General features: G+C 39.5%; 2 protein-coding genes across 2 annotated transcripts in view; both read right to left on the bottom strand.

Annotated features, from left to right (window-relative positions):
* The window catches only part of LOC141991351 (scavenger receptor cysteine-rich domain-containing protein DMBT1-like), a 56,233-nt gene extending 51,314 nt beyond the window's left edge, over nt 1–4,919 (bottom strand). The window contains 2 exon segments of the mRNA XM_074959648.1: nt 397–450; nt 4,838–4,919. Of these exon segments, the coding sequence (XP_074815749.1) occupies nt 397–450; nt 4,838–4,919 (136 nt within the window).
* Nucleotides 4,920–9,828: 4,909 nt separating this feature from the next.
* Nucleotides 9,829–22,954, bottom strand: LOC141991352 (scavenger receptor cysteine-rich domain-containing protein DMBT1-like). Its single transcript, XM_074959649.1, has 9 exons — nt 22,936–22,954; nt 20,591–20,732; nt 18,928–19,118; nt 17,014–17,052; nt 15,629–15,782; nt 13,993–14,210; nt 13,476–13,651; nt 10,366–10,754; nt 9,829–10,197 (listed from the first exon to the last, which is right to left on the bottom strand). Exons 1-9 carry the CDS (start codon nt 22,952–22,954, stop codon nt 9,888–9,890), a joined length of 1,638 nt encoding a protein of 545 aa, XP_074815750.1. The 3' UTR covers nt 9,829–9,887.
* Between the last annotated feature and the right edge of the window lie 1,978 nt (nt 22,955–24,932).

Genomic DNA, 24,932 nt, shown 5'->3' on the forward strand with positions numbered 1-24,932 from the left:
ATGAGGGTCAGCCCTTGTGCAAACACTGCCTAAGATAGAATTAATTCTCTTTGCCCTGCATGTCACCAAGGAGAATATTTCTTGAACCTTGACCAAAATAAACATGTCCTGAAATGGCTTGCTCACATCTTGTGCATCATTTAAGTCCCAGACATCACAGACTGTTCCCCAATTTCCTTTACAATATATTTCAATACAACTCTCACATTTGCTCCTTCAGTCTCAGTGACATTTCTTGGAAAGAAAAAAGAACATAATTGACACTTTGTTTTTCAGTAAATTAATGCAACATTTCTGTGGGCTGAGAAAAGTTCATGAAGAAGGAGTTAAACCATCAAAGTGTGACTGGGTTTCCTGTGAATCTAATGAAACATGTTTCAGAATTTATATACTTACCGATCTGAAGGGTGTACTGTGCAATTAGATCTTTGTTCTCTAACTTAATGGATTCTTACAAAACAAATGCGTTATGGGATACATTTAAAACATGTTTTTTTGCAAAGGTTTGTTTATAATAACTCTGTTTTTAGTTCATCTTAATTTTTTAAAAATAATTTCTTCTTCCACAGACAGAGTTAGATTCTCTCCTCAGTGTTCCCAGAGAACAGCCACTTACATCAAAGGGAGCTTGATGTGTGCACTCAGAGAGAAAAGGGATATTTTAAAGCTAGGAAATTTTCCACCTTTCCATTTTCCTATAGTTCTATTTCTACAGAGCAGAAATGGACCAGAATCTAGAGATCCACTATTGGCAAGTACAAAAAGCCAAGCGCATACCAATGGATTACAAGGCTGGGGGGCATCATTTGTTATGGGACCAAGGGGCTGTTGCCAACCCTGACTTTGGTTTGTGCCCCCTGACTTTTCATAGGTCTATATGCTCCATTATGTCTTCCACTACCCTGCTAACTTTGGTTGTGGTCATTCGGAAAGCAACACCCATTCCACCCACCCTCCAAATTTTTCTGAAATGACCCCACTGGTCAGACCCTCAGCTGGTATAAGTCAATGTAACTCTACTGACTTCAATGAAGTGACACTGGTTTACAGTGGCTAAGACTCCAGCCCTTTGAGTTGAACAGCTATGGGATGATGCCTGCCGGTGGTGTCTTCTAGGAGATGGTTCCAGCGATGATGTTAAAGACCACCCTTTTATATTTCTTATTCAGTGTGTACATTTCTGGAAGTAGCATTTAGAGTCCTGAAATGGGTGGTGCCAGATGAGCTGCTGCAGCATCTTCAAGTCCCACTGATTTCAATGGGGGAAGCTGAGGACTATCGGCACCTTGCAGGGGGCACTCAAGACTTCACACAGTCAGGCTCTTGTAGAGCAAGTACTTTCCATATCAGTTGTAAAGGAAAAGGATTAGGGGAAGATCAATCAATCTTTATTTTCTGGCAGATAATATTTTTAAGGAGCTAGTTTATTGCCAAAAATGTATCTACAGTTTAATATAATAATAAGCTAAAAATTTCGAAAGGTTAAGTTTCAGTTTAACAGATAAGTTTTGATTTCCTGCAGGGGAAAACCGCAGAGAAAGACATTTCTACTGATCTTTGCAGCATTAGCATGTAACAACTTCCTTGTCTCCTATAATAACTCAGACCTCTTAGACAAATACACCAAACACTTATGAAACAAAGAAAGCCTGTTTGAAGCTTGACATATGGAGGGCACATACAATGATGCACACTAAAAAACTTTCTACTGCACGGTCCAAGTTTTTTATTCATTTAAAAAGAAAACAATTTTTTTGTTTTGACATTTGCTTGACATATGGAGGGCACATACAATGATGCACACTAAAAAACTTTCTACTGCACGGTCCAAGTTTTTTATTCATTTAAAAAGAAAACAATTTTTTTTTGGCTATGATCTTGCAATTGGACAGATTGCTGAGCCTGATCATGTGGATCAGGTTGCTAGATTAGGGCCTTAGAGCCCAGATCTATCATGCTTAATCATGTTGACTAGTACTTTACCATACAAGGAGCTGCAAGCAGAGCAAATCTGTGTCCAAAAATGTACAGGAAATGTACAGTTTTTTATTTGTATTTCCTTCAGTTTTCCAAACAGCAAAATGTACACATTAGGCCAGACAGGAATTACAATTTGGTAATAAGCAATCAATATAGTATAGAAAAAAAATCAGATATGTGACAGATCAATTCAGTAAACAGCATAGGAACCACTCAGAAAACCTAAAAAGCATTTAAGAATTGTGCTTAAACCATGTCAGAATGAGACATACATTCTGCATTTATTCAACTTGGAAAATCAAATGTTGCCCATTTATGCTGACAAATGATGAATTAAAGGCTAAAATGAAAACAAATGAAGTAAAAAATCTAACCCTGAACAAAAAAAATGAGCATGATTTATTTAGTATTTTATCCTATGCAATGATTTCCAAACTGAAATTAATTTGCAATAGCCACAGTTCTACAATTAAGCCAAAAATTTCGAACATAGGTACCTGCAATGAGGAACATATATTCATAGTAGGCACTAGGCACCTAAGTGGAAATCAGTGGGAGCTTCCATATGCTCTGCACCTTTGAAAGTCAAGTCACTTATTTTGACATCAAGCTGTAAGGCAAACTGTGACCATCAGGAGGATGCCAGTGTCACCTGTTCTGGAATTTAATAAGTCAAAATTATACAAGAACCACCCTCTGTGATAACAATCCACACAAAGGGCCTATCTCCTCTACACTGCAAATCATCCAGGAAAACTCAGCCTGAGCCCTGGCCAAAATGGGCACTTAGAGGTGCCAAAAAGGCCTTTCCACAACTTAGCTGTCTGGACATCTTCTGTGCTTCTCTCCTGTCCCAGCCATCATCACATACTGTTCCCCAGCATCTGCTGTAATAAATTTCAACACAGCCTGCACACCTGTTCTCTCCATTCACCAGCCTCAAGAACGTATCTTCAACACACTGGAAAAAATGAATGCCAGTAAGCAGAGAGACATGTTTTCTATTAGCAGTTGCAGATTGGTTACATGCCATTGTGGGCAGTCTTGTCATACCATCCCCTCCATACACTTATCAATCTCAGTCTTGAAGCCAATTAGGTTTTTTGCCCCTCACTGCTACCTTGGAAGGCTGTTCCAGAACTTCACTCCTCTGACAGTTAGAAACCTTCATCTAATTTCAAGCCAAAACTTGTTGATGGCCAGTTTATAGCCATTTGTTCTTGCATCCACATTGGTACTTAACTCCTCTCCCTCCCTGGTATTTATCCCTCTGATGTATTTGTAGGGAGCAGTCATATCTCCTGGAGGCTCCACCCCAATTGCTCATTTTCCTGGACTGGGAGTAGGGCTGGGGTCAGGCTGTTCGCTCTTGGTGCTGGCTGCTGCTTGGCTTGGCCTGGAAGGATGATCAGGTTAATTCCTGCCATCAGCTGGGTGAGCTGCTGGCCCCTTATTGGGTGGCTAGCTCTGCACACTCTTGCCATTTGCTCCATGACTGGGCAAGGGGCTTTGATCCTGGCTCTTGCTCTTGTTCCCTGGTTACTGCTGACAGGCCCTTGCAATCAGATGCATACAGCACTGCCCACTGTCACTTCAGATAGGGGCAGGGGATTATGCTCCAGGCTACATCTCTTGTGGTTAGAGTACTCTGGGCTGGGTCTACCATGTAGGTCATCCTTTACCATACAGATGCAGACTTCAGTGTTTCCTCAGCTCTTCCACTCAGGAGATATAAGCTCTTAAGCCCAAGTGGTTGAGAGAGCAATTAGAACCAGGAGCTTCCTGGCTACAACAGATGACTGAGCAGGCCTGGAGCGAGGGATTGGATAGGAATGAATGCAAGAGAGACAGGCAGGGTCAGTTAAGGATGGACAATACCAGGACATGTTTGTAAAGAGAGGGAAGTGAGCCAGAGGAGTGGGAAAGGCTTGGTATGAGGGAGTGAAAGCGGTAGTGTGGAAGGAAAGGCAGTAGGCTGGAGGTTAAAGGATGGAAGTAATGTGCTGAGGGGTTAGAAACGGAGGATAGACTGGAGACAGGGAAGAGAAGGGAGGGTGATGGGAGAGGGAAATCCAAGAAGATCACACTGGAGCTTGACACACTTCACTTTGCTGAGATTCCCCTACGCAGAGAGGGAATGCGGAAGAAGGGTTTGAGAGAGGAAGGCAGCAAACAGCTGGTGGGTTTTGTGAGCATTGAACTCAGGGAGGAAGGAGAAGAAGTTGTTTTATGAAGAATATGGCAGAGTTGAAAGATAAGGCTATGAATTTGCAACTGTAGAAACTTGCTGTCCCAGGATTTCCTATCCCCAGGCATTCAGCAGTGTGGGAGCAGCCGCTGAGGCAGTAAATGAGGAGTGAGCCAGGCCTGGGACTGGTGGGAAGCACAGTGTGGTAAAAGCATGGGACAAAAGTCCAGTGTGGAGTAGAGAATTAAATTGAGGGAGTTGACCATGGAGGCAGCCGTGATGAGAGAGCATAAGAGTGGATAAAAGTCATCAGGGAACTCAGATAAACTGGAGTCCAACATGAGTAGCCTGCACAAGTCCAAACACAGGAATTAAGGATGCTATTAACAAAGATTCTGATGATTCAGAAATGCATTTCAATTTCCAGAGCTCAAAGAAGATTACTTAAACTAGCTTCTTGCAGCTAATATGTTTGCCCATAACATGTTAACGTATCACTCAACAATAATTGATTTGCAACAGTAAATACTTAACATGCATAAAAGAAATCAGAAGGTACCTGAACAGATGACACCAGCATCTTTGTGGTGACCACAGTTATGTCTGTACCACCCCCGTTGAGAGCACTCCCTTTGCACTGCACTTTATCCAGGAGACTACTTCTGGTACCTTGACCAAAATAAGCATTTCCTGGTGCTGAAATGGCCTGTTGACATCCTAGCTGTCTGCACACACCTTCAGCATTGTTCATGTCATAGGAATTGTGACAAACTGATCCCCAGGTATCTTTGGAATAAACACGAACACGCAGCCCTTAATTTGTGATGAAAGAGGTGCTGGGGCTCAAGCAATTTTTTTACCTTCATCACTGGACCCAGCCAGCCACGAGGTGCCGGGGCTATGAACTGCTAAGCCTAGAGGTGCTGGGGTCAGCTCCGGCAAGCCGCAGCACAAATTAAGCCCTGCTAACATGACATTCCCATCGGTTCATTCCTTTAATCAGTGACAGTTTCATTTCTTTGAAAAAACGAAGGAAAAATATTACGGGTTGGCACCTTTGTTAATTTTTTAATGTTAACCTAGTTTATAACTAACTGATGAAAAAATTCTTAGACCCAAGAATAAATGTAAAAGGAGTACAGTAGCCTAGTGTAAACACTACCATACATGAAAGCACTAGGCCATAACCACACATTGAATGAAGCCAGTGAGGTTGTATGTAATTACCTCCACCTCTGCTATATATAGTCAATCTCCAGAATACATTAGTGAAGCCCTTATACAAGACAGGAATTAAGCTATCAAAAATATAAATAAAAATTCTAAAAAATGAACAATGTCTCCGGGATGTTATAATTATTCCCTCGCACCAGAATCTAAAACTTAAAATTAATAGTTACTGTAGCTTGACACAATATTGTCAATTCAGTCCATGTGAATGTTGATATTTAAACTCAAACCCATATGCAGGTTATTTCAACTGTTCACAACATACGAATAAACAGAAACAGAAAGAAAGATATCTAAAACTCAGAGAATCTATTTCTTGGATTGTAAACATAGCACCAGTATGACAAACTAGTTTCGTTGTATGATAGAGTTTAATAATTGAAGGGCTTGCTCTTGCTATCCTAACCAGCAAAACTTCCAATGACGTTAAGGACTGAAGGATCAGATCCGAAATTAGTACCAAGATCAGCTTGGTACCCAATTTGACTGGCTGTGTAGTCAACCTGAGTAAATGTTCTGCAGAGTTTACAGGTTTATAGTTACTTAGGGGTGTGCTATGGAATTTGATCTTTCATTGCCTGCAAGAAATCAGTAAGGAGGAACTGTTTCAGTAGACCTATTATTATTTTTTACGGTGAGAAACCTCCTTGACAAAAGGTATGTTCTACAGTAACTTCATTATTTTGGTTTTCTTAACATGTGTATTGTACCATGTAATTTCCTGATCCGCCTACACTTAGGGGGGCATTCTTTCTTCAGTGTGCACACGTAGCTCAAATTAACATCCGCAGGAGATTGGCACAGGTATCAGAAGTTAGATTTGTGAACTTGCTTCACTTGTGTCAAATCTAGAGTAGACTTTAACATGGATTTTAATCACAATGAGCAGATATCCTGAAGTGCTTTCTTTGCTATGACACAGTTCTTTCTTTCTTAAATTGGAGAGGTTGCCTACCTTATACAGTAACTGGAATTCAAGATGTTTTGTCCCTAGGGGTGCTCATGCTGCCTACCCACTATATTCGGCCCATCTGAAAGTTCATAGTGTGGGAAGTTGGAGCGTATGATTTTTCATAATAAGCATCAATTAACTCTTTATTTAAACTGTTGGGCCATATTCTGCATGAAAAACTGATCTGAAGAGCCTTCAAGTAAAGGCTGCAGGAATTAGTCATTTGTTATTGTGGATTGTGCTTTACAGGCATATAAGCTGACAAGGCCCCAGATCAGAGGACCCTACAATTTTAGGCTCCTTTTGCAAATGTTTACATACAAGAGTAACCCTATAGAAATCAGGACCTAAATTAGACCATGAGCAATAAAAATGTCAGACCATAGCTGGATGTAGAGGCAAGAGAGAATAGTGCCCTTGTGGGAGTGGTTTTCCTCTACTCAAAGCAGATCTATAACTTGAATGTTTTACCTATTTTTTTTGACATTTATTAGATTCTAGATTATTGCACGTAGATGGGGATTAGTGGTAGAAAAGTAGCTATAAATTCACATTAATAAAATGTATATACATGTCTACACATGTCTAAGCCAGAGCTTGAGCATCCATACTGCAATATAAACCTAGGTTTACAATTGATGGACTCAGGTCTCACAGCAGTGCCAATGCATCCATACTGGACTACGCAGACCTTTTGACATGAGTCCACTCTGCAAAATGACAGGGCTTGGACCAGAGTCAAAATGGGACTCGGGCCCTCTCCCATCCCCCTAGCAGGGTCCTAGGATCCAGGGCTTGATTGCTCACGGACCTGAGTCAGACTGATTTGTGTGTGGATGGCTTAGGTGTGGAGTGCCGATTTAGCCTAAAAAGAAATAAGATGCAATCATATCTAATGCCATGCTTTCCCTATCTAGGGTAAAAAATAAACACGCAGTTCATTGACAGAGTTTTAGCATTTTATTTGATGTCGGTTTTGCATCTTAATCAGAAACAAAATACACTCATATAAACCTTCATTTGTAATTACTTCCTAAGTACATTTATTATATTTTAAACTGTTTATACTGATTGATTATTTCGGTATAATAAATTTAATTAGGTATAATAAAAACTTAATATACTCCCTATGCTAAACAAGTGTTGGATTTCAAGATGCATCACTTTAATAATTAACTATTTACTAAATTAACAAGAGCAGGAATTTTCATGTTACTTCCAGAGAAATACACTTATTTGTGCTAGTTAAATGCAAAGGTGGCCCCAACCTGAATCCACAGAACTCAGCACCCCCAAGTCCAGATCGGAATTTCACAGCTGTCTTTTCTCTCCAACCGACCTAGTCAAAACCTTCCCAAACATATCCCGACTGATGACTGTAGCCAAAATACAATGCAGTAAACATGGTAGGAAATCACCAAATTCTACGTGAATCAAATAATTGTGCACCCATCTACTGCCTGCACAGTTACCCACTTTGAACATATCAATGTCCATTTGTGTGTACGAAGGCAAGATATTGCAGGTAAAATTGGTGCATGTGCACTTTTGTCTGCACACACAAAACTAAAGATTTATTTTCCTCAAGCCCTATTTGAGACTCTTCATTTAAAGTGCATCCAAATCAGGTTTAGTGGAACACATCTCTGCATATTAGAGTATGTTCTGTACATTTATTGTTGACCTTTGAAAGCCAAGTACTTTCCTTTTTTAATTTATTATGTTACCTATTAAATCATTGTGCAAATGTTCGACATTGAATACATTCATGAAAGAATGAGGCTGAGCCACCTCAAGTGATGCTTTGTGGTATTCTCTCACAGTACCTGATACTCAGTTCTCCTTCTCAGTTTACTTCTCAAAAGGGCCCCGGTGAGAACCAAAACAACTCCTGCCAAGAGCAAAATGGCAACAACAGATGGGCTGTGTATGTCATCTTTTTCCAGAAACTCTCTCTTGTGTGGGTCTGTAAATAACAGAGAGAGTTTATCTGACTTAATCTTTTGCCAGTACATAAATACATAGGCGTTGCCAGAGTGATAGAGCATAAAGGACACCATTGAGATTTAAAGGTAAAGAGTTCATTGCCATTTAGAATCATAATAGTCTGACGAAAAGTGCCATGCTGATAAATTTAATTTTGAAAACAAGAGCAAATTGTTTAATGTCTGTTAAAGTAAAATAGCACAAGCAAATGCAGCCTATGTTAAAAATGACTAATAGAGAAGTCTGGAGTTTAACATCTTTTGCTCAGGTGCAACACAAAACAGCAGCAATGCCAATATCTCACACTGCTTTGTCAGTGTGTCTCAACCATGACCTGGAAGACCATCAACCAGCTGCAGGGATAGGAGGATAGCTAAGTCTGTGCGCATTAGCATCATGAGGTCTCTGAGACTATCACAAAAGTTCCAATTGTTGATGGTGTTTGTAATGTAATTATCCAGACCTGAGGCCACCAATTTATTTTACACAGCCCGTTGACCAGCAATCAAATGGTAACAGCTTTCAGGAGCTAGAGGTTCAGAGTAAATTTGAACTAGCATCTGTGAAAGTGAAATGAAATGCCTTGTTACCAATTCTGAGACATTTGTTTCCCCGTAAGTCAATATTTTGATCAAGCATTCGCTCTTATCCTACAGTAAAAGATCAGTACACCATTATTTTCTGTAATCATGATTATGTCTGTAAACAAGTCCATTAAGGTTTATAATGATGATGATATCCATTATTAGTTGCATTACAGCTCCATTTAGGACTGGGTTCTCATTATGCTATGCACTCTGCAAACACTAGGAAGATAAGGCCTCTGACCCAAAAGCTAATAATCTAATGTGAAACAAAATGTAATAAGTGAGTAACAAACAGAAGAAAAGGAGAGAGTGAGAGACCAGGGTGAAAGCAATACAAACTGCAGTTAAGTAGGTGAGCTAAGATGATGTTTCTAAATAATTTGAATGTAAGTTTATCAATAAATATTAGCAAGGCCAACGAACACTAGTTGGCTGGGGTTTTTTAACCATCAAAGCAGAAGTGGGTCTTGAAGAGGGATTTGAAGAAGGAAAAAGTAAAGATTACAGATTTGTTTAGAGAAGGCGTTATAAAGGAAAGCAGATTATCAGTGTGTAATCATTTTATGACATAAATTGACAATAGGGTGGAGATTTTTTTGTGGGAATAACTGATGCTTGACAAATTTCTGGATACTTTTATAATTAACTCCTTGTTGCCATTAAATTGCGTTCACAAGGAAAAAAGGTTTGTCCCTTAGCACACTCCTGTTTAGAATTCATGATTTCATAGAATACCAGGGTTGGAAGGGACCTCAAGAGGTCATCTAGTCCAACCCCCTGCTCTAAGCAGGACCAAATGCCCAATTTTTGCCCCCGATCCCTAAATGGCCCCCTCAGGCTTTGAACTCACAACCCTGGATTTAGCAGGCCAATGCTTAAACCACTGAGCTATCCCTCCCCCAAAAGTAGACAAAGAATATGACATACAATATCCTTTAAGTATCACATTTATGTAAAATTATACTTAGATACAGCAAGAGAAAAGGCCATAAAATAAATTACCAGATTTTCTGTCCTCATTGGTTTCTTTTTTACGCTGGACTGGACCCACAACAACATCTATTTTTTCCTGGTAAGGACTTGTATCCCTCTTGCGCCTCGCTAAACATCCCTGATAGCACCGAGAATAATAATCATATGAACTGCATACAACTATCTTGCACTGCAAGTAAATGGCAGCATGTCTGTTGAGAAACTTGAAGGCATTGAATTTGAAACGAACAATGTATCCCACTGGTGAATAGTACGAGCTGTAGGTGGAATCTCTTATACATCTGTAATGAAAAAACAAAAACAAAATAAATCAGAATTGCTCTACTAACAAACACTGAGGAATCAGAGTAAATGTGTCTGCTTTACTGCTGCAATGCAAGCAATAAAAGCAGAAAGAAAGATACATGTATAACTTTAGGTATAACTTCTTTATAACTAAAAGTCCTTACCCATTCCTGATTAAAACGTAAGTCAGGTTTGTGAAGTCATCAGAATATGGAGATGCCATGCACGTGTCTGTAAACATCACCAGGTTTGAATCGGAACTGTAGAGAGTGGCTTGAAGGAATAAATCCTGGTTTAGGTCAACATAGTATGGGGAATTGTAAACTGGATTTGAGAAATTTGATGATTCATAAAATGAAATATTCACGTCATATCTGCCAGGCTGGGTTTCACTTTTGTCAATATCACCTTTGGCAACATACATTATTTCTACCATTGTGTCCTGGTTCATTTTGCAGGTAACGTGAAACTGAAAGTTGTTTTTCCTTGTGATAATATAATCAGAAGGAGATGTTCTGATTACATTGGAATACGTGATAGTGTTATTTTTCACCTGTGAAAATATGAGAGAATAAAATGTGGTTCACGAATGTATTTTATCAAAATGTTGCAGTTGGAATAGTTGATTATGTAAAAAGACACTGTCAACTTGAGACTTTAAAAAACTAGCTAATTTTTAAAAAAATATCTAATTTTCCAAAGAACACTGTTTAAATAGTATGTTGGGGCGGCGGCGAGGGGGTTGGTTTTTGCGTTTGGTTCTAACTACTTAAAAATATTAGAAGAGTTTTTCTGCTTTTCTGTTGATGTTTATGGTCTTTTCAGAAAAGGTGAAACTGACCAACTATGTCACGGAACATTGATTATTCACAAAATTCTGCCCAATGCAGAAAGCAAACAAGCTGAAAAAATAGATGTATTCCCCCCCACCCCGTTTGCATAATCTCAGGTATCACTTGTAACATATTAGGTATAAAATTTTCCAACAGGATTTTCAAATTGATGTTGCACCTTTAATTTAGTTCTGACATAAACAGCCCACTGCAAAAATTAGTCCCTAGTAAAATGCACACCTTAGTCCACTGATTGGAATCTCTTGTCAAAACAGCACTGCTTCTCTCTTGCCCAATTCCTCCTATATTCCAGGAGAATGGGGAGTTTGCACATTTTTGATTAATATGTATTTTGTGGTTTGGCATAACACTGTTGGTGATCACCCTAACCCTCACCAGCAGGGTTTAACAAGTGACTGCCTTTCAAGGCTATACAAGTGCTCTGGAACACATCTAGTTTGTCACTAACCTGAAGAGCAACAGCCATAAATTCACTTTTAAGACAAGATGTAGCAGGGCTCCTAGAGCTAGCATAAAACCTGTTCTCTGAAGGCACTTTTATAAATTCATTGGACTTTGTTTTTTTATCTATTTATTTTATTAGAGATCAGTTCATGCTGTGAAAGTCAGTTCTGGATCAGGATTTCAGACATCCCAAAGTCTATGGTAGTTCAGATATAGGGGTTTTGTTCAGTCCATTATAAAGACAGGGCCTATTGACAAAGTTTGGATTTATCTTCAGCACCCAAATTACAGGGATTTTGTTCAGGCCACTATCAGTTTTTATATAATAGTATTCTAGCTACTCAGTGTACACTTCCAATGGTTAATTAATGTAGGTGCTTTATCAAAATGACATAAGAAAAGAAACATTGTACTATTCGTTTTGCTCAATTTTTGTATTAGCACCTGCTGCTCAATTAATGCCCCTTCTGCAATAGTTTGTAAACTACGTACATGATGAATTACATTTGCACACCTTAGTGGTCCATGGCCAGGATGTACATATTTAATCAAAGTGATCTTTACATTTTTTGATTTTAGAATGAATTTCTTGCTCGTGAAAGATACCAACTGAAAGTCCTTGAGTTTAAGCTACTCTGTTTATCCACAGAATGATAGCTGATTTCCCCCAATCTCTACAGTGAGTCTCAACCCTGGCACAGAAGGGCCACTTTTAGGGATACGAGGTAGATTTCTTCCCTTTTGGCTGCTCTTGACAGATTTTGGCCACATCTGAAACAGAACCAAAGAATCAGTCCCTTCTGGTTGTACATCTTCCCCAGGACTTGTAAAAGAAAGAGGTAGGGTTTAGGGATTCAAATATTACCCTCTCCCCTAAAATTCAAGGGGATTTTGTCCACCGTCTACCTGTGACAGAGTGCTAGGCTTTGTCTACACTGCACTTTCTTTGGTAAAACTTTTGTCATTCAGGGATATGAGAATCCACCCCCACCCCCCTGAATGACAAAAGTTTTACCGACAAAAAGCGTCAGTGTGGACAGTGCTTTGTCGGCAGGAGAGCTCTCCTGCCAACAAAGTTACTGCCTCTTGTTGGGGGTGGATTTATTTTGTTGACAGGAGAGCTCTCTTTCCTGCCGATAAAGAGCAGCTACACTGAGCACCTTTTAGTGGCATGGCTGTAGCGGCACAGATGTGTCACTAAAAGGTGCGTAGTATAGACATAGCCCTAGCTGTAGCATGATGATCTTGTAGCGAATTGCCTAACAAAGAAGATTATAGGCTTAATTGGAGGCAATTTACGTGGAGATTTGACACTTGGGGGCCATGATTGGGCTATCTGGGTAGTTAGCTCAGTAAGGGATGATACATAATTGGCAGGAACAGGAAGTGGGGAGCTCAGAGAGTGAGCTGGTGAGGTAGAGAAAGTTGGATGGAAGACTTTTCCTGACACATGCTTATACTATGCTCTGCAGTGCTGTGAATCTAAAGATACACATTGTATGTATAGCATGAATAAGAGACCATGCAAACGGACCGGGCAATGCACCGGGTAGCTGAGGGCACACCCTATGGCACTACCACATGGAGTTTTTCCAGATACCACTGACCTGGGCAACATTCACAAATGTGACCAAGAGGTCAAAGGCTCTTCAGCCATTCGTACTACCAACACCTTGAGTCATCCTGATAAATATGAAGTGACAGGATTCTGTATTTATTGTAATTTCCCCTCAGGATTTTCTTTTTTAAAGTCAGGGCTCCTAATTGTCAGTAAGGTGGTTAGACAAACTCATGCACAACAAACAAACTAATCACTTCAAACATAGGATGGGCACTTTTAAACAAATATTTCTGTATCTTTTAAAGCAAATGGTTTGACTGATCATTTTTTCCCAAAAATAATTTAAATTGCTTTGTTCAACTAAAGGTGCGTTCACATGCAAAAGTGACACATGAATAAAAAGTAAATTTCTCACCTGTCTTATTGTACCACATCCAGTAAAAGGTATGTTGAATATAACATAGTTTTCCGTGATCTGTTGTGGCCCACAGGACGAGGCGTTCAGATAAACATCCCAAGCATTGTAGCCCAATGACTGCAGATAGGTTCTGTTAATGACTGCACGCATATACTGTCCAGAACATGACAGTGCTAAATGATGAGACAGAAGGAAAGGTTAATATTAATTTTATATATGTATCCAAACATTACTATAATTAAAAATTGACTGGATCCTGACTTAAAACCTCTGGGTAAGCTCAAAAGCTTGTCTTTCACCAGCAGAAATTGGTCCAATAAAAGATATTACTTTACCCACCTTGTCTCTCTAATATCCTGGAACCAACATAGCTACAACACTGCAAGATATCAAATTTAGCCTGATCTAATGTCCACTAAATGAATGGGAGTCTTTCCATTAACTTCCCTGGCTTGATTAGGCCCTTATTGTTACCTTACTAATGGGCACATTGCTATATTTAAGGCAAGCTTACCTGTATCATTGTTCTTTTCTGGAAACGAATCATAGTAAGCACTGAATCCACTTCTTGTATAACTAAAGTCACTTGAAAACAGAACAGTCATTGTATTTGAAGATGATGTAAATGTGTAATTTGAACCATCACAAATCCTCCCAAGTAGAGAAGATGTATTCAGAGGACCATCATAGACTTCAACAAAGTCATAAGCACAATTATATGAAACTTCTAGCCTGTGGAGATAAAGTTATGTGTTACTCTAAAGTAATATCAGAGTTAGAAAATAACAGTTTTCAAAATGAGTGAAATGCAGTTGGAACGAACTGACTCCCATTGACTTCAGAGGGAACCTAGCACTAAACTAATTATATAATAGCGTGAACACTATTGGGCTAGCAAATGATTTGGTGAACTAATGCAAATCTATGGAAAAATTCTCCTCTCAGAACTGCCATTTAGATCTCTGTTGCATATTCCGCACAGGTTCTGCACAGAGTGATATGCAATGGAGACAAACAGTGAGATCTGGAGAGGAACATTTGACATAAGTCAAAGGTGTGTGTATATATTCTTTTTCCTTTTAAAAATGTGTTTTTAAATGAGATTGCATTGTTTGTGGAAGGTGTTGGACTGACAGCTACAGAGTCTGAAGACTCACTTACAGAACAGGGGCTATAAAGATCAAGCAGTAGACAATCAAGCTTATTCACAAACTATTGCCTTGTTTTATAGGGCTGGCGTTTTCTGAACGAAAACTCTTTCTCTCACATAGATCAAGTTTGGATTCAACCACAAAACCATGTCACATCAATGCTACAGTAGCTAACATTTATTTATTCTTCCAAAAATACCCGTACAACTTGTCGGACTGTACAATGAACACAGCATATGAGCTGAGTTAAAGATAGTAAAAACATTGAATCTGTGCTTGGCTAACATTAAAACAGATTTTTCTTGTTCTGTTTTTAAAGAAAAACAAAACTATGTTTCCCCCTGCCTTTTGAGCTATTCCAACCCTTTGATGACTCTAAAGATCTCCCCACTTGCTTTAGCCTGACTCCCTTCACCATCAAGTGTTCATGCCAAACAAAGGTTCTTCCAGTCAAGGAAAGTTGGCTAACAGTTCCAGTTCAGTGCTACTCCAGAAATGAGACATATGGCTTGCCTACAGAGGCCCAGAACTGTCAAGGTACTTAAGCATGTGTTTAATTTTAAGCACCAGAGTAGTCCCATAGAATACGATGTGCTTAAATGCTTTGCTTGATAGGATCCAGAGAGAGGTAGGCTGCCTCAGGAGCATTTCCAGTGCCAGCTATCGAAGAAGCAAAAGGACCAAACGAGACTCTTGCGTGGTAGTAAATTGGTCAGCTACTAGCTTGCCAGATCAGACCTTCTACTGTATTTGGTTGATCGGAGACTTTAATAATGAAATAAAATAAAATTCATAAGAAACATAAGCAATGGAACATCTTTCAAAACTCAAAATCAAATAGTTCAAAGAGGTCAGTAAGATTATGAGGCTCTTCTATGCAAGATCAAAATCTTTAAAAAAAAAAAAAAAGGCCAAACAAATATGGAAAGTGGAAGTCATCACTTTATATCAAATCCTCTGAAGGTTAAACTGCAGTTCAATACCTAATATTTTACTTACTCAAGATGCTTAAAGATGAGTCTGATATAATAATTGTTCTTGACTTCTATTCTCCAGACACATTGTACATTCACTGGATAGTTTCCAGGGAAGAATGGACTGGAGAATGATCCAGAAGCTGTGGAAAGGTAGCCACCACACGAGCCATTTATTGCTAAGAGGAACAAAAACCAGTATATTTTAGAATTCCTTTTGGTTTTATTTCTGGTGAAGATATTTAATCTGTTTATCCAGAAGATGCCTCAATGCAACTGCTGGGGGAAGAGAAGAGGTAGCCATACATGCCTTGGCACAAGTTGCAGAAGCCTAAGGGCCGCTTAAACTTCCACCGGCTTGTAATAACCCCTAGGAGCCATTATGTGGGTGAGGATTGCCAGAGCACAGTGCTCTCTGGCCTTGCCTCTTCTAATCTCTCCCATCACACCCTCCACACCAGAGCCATGAGTGAGTGGAGTAGAGCATTATAGTGGTTTTGTGCTAGCCAGGTGTTTCTGGGCCAGGGAAATCCCTAGCTGTCCCCTTCAGGGCAGTTTGCTTGCAGCTTGGCCCTGCGCAAGATGCACCACATCCCCCAGATGAGGGTTAAGGTTCTAGACCATACATTAATCCTGCACTCCTCAACATCAGTTTCCGCATGATCACAGGAATACATAAAATAAATCTGATTATGCACAGCACCTCCACATAAATGAAAATGCACTTTGTACAAGCAAGTTTGCCCATCAATAGTTTAAATCTCTCAGAGCACATTTCAACTAAGGGTTGCATGCTTATACTGCAAAAAGGTATATACACAAGGTCAATAAGAGGTAAATGCACAAGAAGGTTCAGAAAAGTTTGGTTTAAGAGAATCTATCTAATCAGGCTATGCTTCTCTTTACTAAGATGACACCAAATGTGTTCATGGCTCCTTCCTCACGGACCTCTAGCTCCCTCCTTAAACCTTCACATACAGAAATCCACTCTACACTGCGGTCATTTCCTCTACTGGTTTCCCTTACACCTTTATACACCTCTCGTAGAGTCCCTTTGTCTCTCAGCTGGGCCCCAGATGATTCCATTTTGCATTTAATGCGCTTGGGCTCACAGCTCAGTCTGAGGCACATCAGCCTCCAGAGCTTGTGATAATTAACACAGTGTAGGCAACCTGGAGCCTAATACAGAGGGATTGGAATACCACAGTAGATGTAAAAATGCAAGTAGAGTAGTCATGTAAAGAAAAGGAAGATCTCATGTAGGAGTCTCCCTAGCAGAGCTAAGTGTGTTGGAGTGATGCAGTATACAACCTGTGGCTGCTCAAAAGATTCTGAGACACAGTTAAAGTTTGGATGCTTAACACAGACTTCAGGAAAAAAACAGTAAAACCAATATAACACCTGACTTACAATTTATAGTGGTTGGTGAAGTACTTGGAAGAGCTGTATCTACAAAACAAAAAGAAGCAAAATTAGCAACCATCTTTGTTAAATAAAACTGTAAACTACTCTCTTAGCATAGTTCATGAGCACGATCACCAAACCAAAGGTAATTGGAATCCAGATACAAAACACCCCCCGCCCCTTCCTTGGCCTCTCTCTTTAGTTAATACACACTAATATTTTGGTGTAATATAGGCTCTTTCCTTGAGTCTGAGTGAAAATGTGAGAATTTCCATCTGTGATTTCAAAAATGAAATAAAATCTCACCAAAACAAATCATGAACAACCATGCTTTCAGAAGACAACCCTTGCGGGTCTTACTATGATTGCAAACCAAATACAGATGTGGTTCCAAGCCAGATTCCAATCACGTATAAAGGAATCTCACTCTCAGAATGCAAGGTCCATGGAAGTACAATAACATAGCATTTCCTGTCCACCTCTTTCTCATCCAAAAATTTCATCTTTGTTCCCAAGACTGCTCCTGAGGCCAAGTGAAAGGGTGGGTGGACAATCATTTCCTTTATAGAGACAGTGCTTGATGATCCAAGAGAAATGGCAGGAAGTTCGAACCAATTAATTGATTTAAGATTATCTCTTGCGCTCATAGGGGAAAGAAAATATGGTATGGATTTACAGGGCTATAGCCTCCTTTTTATGCACACAAATTCAAAGGGAAATAATGATAGGGAGGAGATAAATCCCTTGGGAAAAATTAAATGCTGCCCTAAATTTAAAAAAGAAAAAGAGTCTGAACAAAGATATAACCATGAAATCCCAGAAGTACCAACAGCATTGCATAGTTACAATAATACATAGTTTTGCATTGTAAAAGGAAAAATGTTTCACCTGGTGTCATCAGTGCAGCTGTAGAAGACTCTTAAATGTAAAAAGTAAACAGTAAAATTTGATACAAACTTCAGCATTAGCAATAATCTATACAGTCCTTAAGAACATTTTATGAAATTTCTGCACTACAGCATTATACAAACAAGTATGGCTTTGAAGTCAAGCCAGTGAGGAAAAAAATCAATCCTTTCTGAGAAAAATGGACAGCAGTCCTAACTTTATGGAAATCAAACTAACAAGATCACACTGGAGGAAGATAGGTTCTGACACAGCTAGAAAGTGGAGCTAGAATTGAATAGGAAAGTAATGGTGTCCCTGTTTAGTGGATTTACTCCTCAACTTTGGGCCTACATATAAGTCACCACAGCCTTTGATAGGCATGAACACCCCTTATTTATCTATAGAAATGTAACTGGGTCTTCAGAAATGATTCTGAAAACATGCAGAATTTAGTAGAGAATGCAATTCTTCCTATAGGTTTTTCTCACCCTCTTATATTCCTGCTGTTGAATTCAATATTTTTCTATCAAATTCACCAAGATAGATTTGTTTAGCCTTTTTAAAAAAGGATGTGCGTATAAAATACAAACAATTAATATAAAATGCATATATTGCAATTTAATTCTATCCAAGGTTTTCTAAGTGTCCTTAATCTTAACAGACTTGCCTAGTAGCAAAGCGAACTGATGCAATAGTGTCAGGATGGGGAGAGGATTCTTTCCCTGACTCATTTTTCTATGGGTTGTTTCCAGCCAATCCTAGCTCCTGAGAAACACTTGGCAGATGACCAATAGCAGCTGTCTTAACAAGGATTTTTACCAAAATGTATCCTTTTTATTAGACAAATCCAAGGACTGTGGTCTCAAATTAACACAAAATGTTAACCACCAATAAAATGCAGATCAAAGATAATGGTTATTAAATAAAAATAATCAAGCTTTAATCACAGACATCCAAAAATATGTAAAAATCTGGACTTTGGGTATATTCAAATTAATAGATTAATAGTAAACATGTAAATCTTAGTCTTACCTGGGAACATAGAGTAATAATAAGCAGAAAACCCATATCCTGAGTTATAGGAGTCTCTGTGTAATAGAACTGTCAGTGTGTTTGAAGATGATACATAGCTGAGATTTGACCCATTACAGATTTTCCCAAGTAAGGGTGATGCATACATGGGTCCATCATAGATTTCAATAAATTCCTGAAAGCAGTTCAAACTGTGGAAGTAAGTTAACAACATATGTTTTATAAACTGGGTAATATAGTCACATTATTTTATACCTCTGTGTCATTCATTAGTCCTTTCAATGATGCCAGGTGAGGGATTGCACAGATCCTTGTATTCCAAAAATCTAGGAATTCTGTCCCCAATCTCTCACATACCACCGTACAAAGAGATTTATTTGATCTAGAAATTAATTCTTCCACCTCAATCCCACAAAAGGCAGCCTCATGAAAAGTGACTTATTTGCTAAAATGTAGGCACTGGAGCCTCTCTTCCCTTCAATGGATCTACTGCTCTTCCTGTCCTTTTTGAGGAGGAGGAGAAGCAGCCTATCTGCTCCAACTACTACACATTGCATTCGGACTCTAATTCTTCTTTGTTCTCCACTGAATCCAATGTTCAGTAACTGAGGACCTTTGGGAGCCTTTGAATGCATGAAGAGTCTCGCTCACCCCTCGACATTTGACCACACAACTAGAGCTGGATGAATAACTAATGTTTAAGTTTGTGACAGTTCTGGCCAAACAGAAATATTGGGAAAAAATTGGTTCAACTCTATCTGAAACCATAAATTCTGAATAATTGCAGCAAATCAGAAAAGTCAACAAAAAGTTTGTTTCAGGGCAAACAAAATGTTTAGTTTCTGAGCATTTTAAACTTTCTTTTAAAATACAAGCAGAGGAAATGAAGGGATACATTCAGAAAAGAGGAACAGGTGATGCCCCCCGCCCCTTTTTTACTCAAAGGTTAGCTACATGGTTAGAAAACTCTTCTTGAAGGTGGAAGACCTAACTTCAAATTCCTGCGGCACATCAGGCAGAGGAGGGAACTGAACCTGAGTCTCCCAGATGAGTGCCCTAATTACTGGGGTAAAAGTTACCTTGGGGCCACCACCACCTCCAACTGTTTTGTGAATGGCACCTAAATCCACTTGCGAACCTAGGCCCAAAAAGGTTTTTTTTCCCCCTGAAAATATTTCTTGAATGTGTGTCAAATTCACAAATAGTTTCAGGTAAAAATAAATTAAATTGCATTTCTCAGCCAATAAGCTAGTTTTCCAAAATAGCTCACCCAGCGCTACACACAGCCTGCCAACGGACTCCAAGCTCCTCGAGGATGACTACAGTAAGAGACCAAGTCCAAAGAAGGAGCAGAGGGCAGCACTCTAATGTTGCTATCCATCACTGCCCATGTCATTGTGAAAGGACTTTTTAGCATGGGACTAAGCTTTTCCAACCCAAAAAACTTTCTGCCTCTAGGAGTGTGAGAATATTTCTCTCTTCACCACCCGCAACACAGCACCCCACACAAGCCTGCCAGCCCATACCATCTCCTCTGAGTGCAACAAAAATGGACTGAAGGCAGTTGCTGTCCTAGAAATTTCCAGCAATGCCAAGATCCTAGATACATGAATAAAATAAGTGTTCTCAGAAGGCTAGGATGCTGGTAATTCCTCATACTTACCTAACATAAGAGAAGACTAGTACTATGTGATTATATTCTATTTGTATTTCCCAGACACACTGTGTGATGAGACCGTTTCCAGGGTAATACGGGCTAGAAAGTGACCCAGATGGATTTGAGAGGAAGCCACCACACTGATCTCCTATTGGAGAACATAAAATGAGAGAATGTAAAACAAAGCTGATTTCAATTTTGTTTTAAAATTCTGAATCTATTTTCCATAGGTGAACCCAAAAGAAAATCACAGACCAGAACACCCTACCATCTGTTGAATTCAATGAGCCAATTTCATTTAACTATTTGCCCAGATTACAGTTTGGATCTATGTATTTCTGAACATTGGGACAAAAATCCAGTTTTTCCTGGTTTGTTTGGGGTGGAAATACTGCAAATAAATAACATCTTTCTCATTTGGTACTTTGGTATTTCATCTTTGACACTCACCTAAACCAAAAAAGTACAGAGACATAATCTATTTGTATTCCTGTTCTTACATTAACTGAACTTTTTTGTACCTCAGAGTTCCATTTGCAGTTTGAAAGACAAAAGAGAGTCAGTTCCCTTTTGTTTTGAGCTGGCTTGACCATTTTTCAAAGCATTGAAGAAAGATACTGCCGGCCAAATCCTGAGCATTTCCTGCTCCTTTTCAGTGTTTATGGTGGGTAGTAGCTGCCCGGGGTGCTCAAGATTTATCCCTCTATTAAAAAGCCAAGGATATGCAATTTACCATATGTAATACATTCTACCCGTGTTGTATTTTCTGGTAGAGCTGTTCATGTAAAAAGATTAATATTAATAGTCAAGCAAAACTGTTCCCTTCTATAATAATTCCTGATTGATTTTAGCAAAATGGGGGCTTCAGCTGCAGTGTGACAGGCACAAAATTATTTCACTTATTAAAAAAGGAAGCAAGATAAAGTGGTTTGATCTATGATCTGTAGTGATCTGTGATCTGATTCTTTTCAGGATTTGCACAAATTCCACTGGAACAAAAGCGCAAAGATATCAGCAGTACCATGCCCATCTGTGAGGAAACATATACACAACCAGGCCTTTGGGGATCATCTTGGAGAGCAGTAAACACCACACATGGTTGTGCTCTATGTGGCACAGGAGTGACTGAAGTGCCAATAGAATGCTCTGGATTCAGCACATCACTTTGGCAATCTTGACAAATGGCACTTCAACAGAGGAGTTTTTGGAGCTGTCCTCCACTGGGCAATGGTGGTACCATCCATAACCCTTCTATAAGGATGAATGCTTCCTACAGTACAATGGAGCCAGACTGGCACTGAAATTAGCCATTAGTACAACTAAATCTGACCCGAGATGTAATACCTGGAGAAACTATGTGAATAGGTAGGAAAAGGTAAATGTAGCAGGTTTTATTGAATAAAAATACCATTCGATTTTATTCATTTCTTTAAAAATTTCTGCTTTTGAAAACAGGAACTCATGAACCTTTATGAAGTTCTAGAATGCTGATTGGCCAAAGCCTTATATTTGCTGTCCTTCTAATTGAGAGGCGGGATTTCAGATCTGAATCCTGTTTCAGCCTCAAACTCAAACTCTAGTTTAAACCTAATGATTAGTTGTAGTGTTAGAATTACTGTAGCATACAGAATCCCCCAGATCAGGATGAGGGCCCTGTAGGGCTAGCCACTATACATACACACAGTACAATGCCGCAACTTGCTGAGAGTCTAATTTAAGATAAGCAGCAACAAGCGGATGTAAAAAAAAGCAGAGATAATTAGAGGGGGGCAAGGGCGGTAACAAATAAGAATAACTATGTCCACAATTACCAACTTTTGGGGACTTTTTTGGTGGGAATATATATTTTGTATAAGGACTTTATTAAACACACATCGTGGTACTTAAGGACCACAAGTAGCTGACATAAATGCTTAAAAAGCAAGGAATACCTTTTAGCCCTGCCTTAATCACACCTCTTACTCTAAGTGACCGTAGCTAATGTGATGTGTGTGAAGTCTATGGCTACACTGTAATTCAACACCCACAGCTGGCCTTCGTCAACTGAGTCAGGCTGCAGAGATGTAAAATTGTGTTATAGCTCAGATTTGGGCTGGAGCCAGGGCTCCAGGATAGGGGTAGGGTGTCAGAGCTCAGGCTCTAACCTGAGCCCGAACATCTACACAGCAATTTTGGACTTTTTGTTGCTAACATTTTTGACATTTTGACTTTTCATCATGTCAGCCAGGATAGGAACTTTTTTTGATATCTCAAACATTTTTCCATGATTGGGAACCTGTTTCCCACACTGCTGCAGTCAGAACCACCCAGAATTAGTCCCTCTGTTATGAAGTAAAGTAGACATGACTTACGACTTATAGTGTACTCCATAGTGGTTTCTCCAGAGGCTGATACATGCAAAAAGACAACAATAGTGGTGTTAAAATTAAATAGAATCCCCACTAAATCAAGACACTATTGAGCTTTGAGTCTGTATCCTCCACAGTCTGACATACACACTGTAGAATTACATAAGTAGCACGAAGAACACACACAACAATAGCAAGTAAAGGAAGGATGTTAATACAAAAGATAAAAGCAAACGTAGAACTCCTTTGTTAAACAGAAGTGCAATTTGAGTGTGTTGATTCCTATGAAGTGTAGCATTACCAAAATCTGGGAGCAATGTAATTTCACAAGGGTTATACTAGAAAGAGACCAAACCCAGTATCTCAAAATGAATTGGAGGTGGGAGGGAGTTGACTTCAAATCTCTTCATTTTGATTCTTTCCCACTGAGTTCATTGATGAGGACACAAAGAGGCAAAATGAGAACAGACACATGCATGGAATTAAGCAGCAGACCACACCTTTTATAAACTTTGATGCAGAGCTACCCGCCCATCACCCTATTCCTCTACCAGGCATTTAATTGGTTCTAATGTGGAGGTTACAGAGCTCCTTACAATAGAATCCGTAACTAGCAGCAGGGCAATGGGGATCCTTACCATATAACCCATAACATGAGGTGGCTGTCTTCAGCCTACTCTGCAGGATTCAGGTCTCTGAGAGTCCTAGGACTCTCCCCATCATGAAGGGGAGAGAGGATGCAGCAGGTGATGACCTCAACCCACGAAGGCTACAAGGTCTGATCCTATTGCATGAGCCCAATGCCCACCACCAAAATCCCAGGTCTTTTACCTCTGGGAACTGTTCATTTTATTATCTATTGTCCCTTGGCCAGTGTCTCCCTCCCTTGCTACCGGGATTGTCCCCCTTTTACCCTGAACTCTAGGGTACAGATGTGGGGATCTGCAAGAAAGACTCCCTAAGCTTATTCTTACCAGCTTAGGCTAAAAACTTCCTCAAGGTACAAACTTTGCCTTGTCCTTGAACAGTATGCTGCCAACACCAATCATGTTAAACAAAGAACAGGGAAAGAGCCCACTTGGAGATGTCTTCCCCTCAAAATATCCCCCCAAGCCCTACACCCCCTTTCCTGGGGAAAGCTTGATAATAATCCTCACCAATTTGCATAGGTGAACACAGACCCAAACACTTGGATCTTAAGAACAATGAAAAAACAATCAGGATCTTAAAAGAAGAATTTTAATTAAAGAAAAAGTAAAAGAATCACTTCTGTAAAATCAGGATGGTAAATACCTTACAGGGTAATCAGATTCAAAACATAGAGAATCCCTCTAGGCAAAACCTTAAGTTACAAAAAGACACAAAAACAGGAATATACATTCCATTCAGCACAACCTATTTTACCAGCCATTTAACAAAAGGAAATCTAACGCATTTCTAGCTAGATTACTTACTAATTTAACCGAAGTTCTGAAGAGCATTCCTGACCTGGTCCTGGCAAAAGCATCACACAGACAGACAGACCCTTTGTTCCTCCCACCCCACCCCAGCTTTGAAAGTATCTTGTCTCCTCATTCGTCATTTTGGTCAGGTGCTAGCGAGGTTATCTTAGCTTCTTAACCCTTTACAGGTGAAAGGGTTTTGCCTCTGGCCAGGAGGGATTTTATAGCACTGTTTTCAGAAAGGTGGTTACCCTTCCCTTTATATTTATGACAGCCAGTGTCTCCCTCCCTTGCTACCGGGATTGTCCCCCTTTTACCATCAGCCCCATCAATTTCCCCCATCCATTGATGCCAGAGGGTGGCATATGGCAGTTACATGTATTTTGTGGTAGGAGAGTTAGCTGCCCATACAGTTTTGCTTCCATGTCAGATCCAAAACTAGAAAGGACCTCACTCTTTTTGACAATTGCCATATTAAATAAAATTTATCAAAGATATTTTAAACAAATAAAAACTCTAAAATATAGAATAGATCAGTTGCTTTGATAAACACAGAGA

Source organism: Natator depressus, chromosome 7 (assembly GCF_965152275.1).
Source record: "Natator depressus isolate rNatDep1 chromosome 7, rNatDep2.hap1, whole genome shotgun sequence".
In the NCBI taxonomy this organism is placed as follows: Eukaryota; Metazoa; Chordata; order Testudines; family Cheloniidae; genus Natator; species Natator depressus.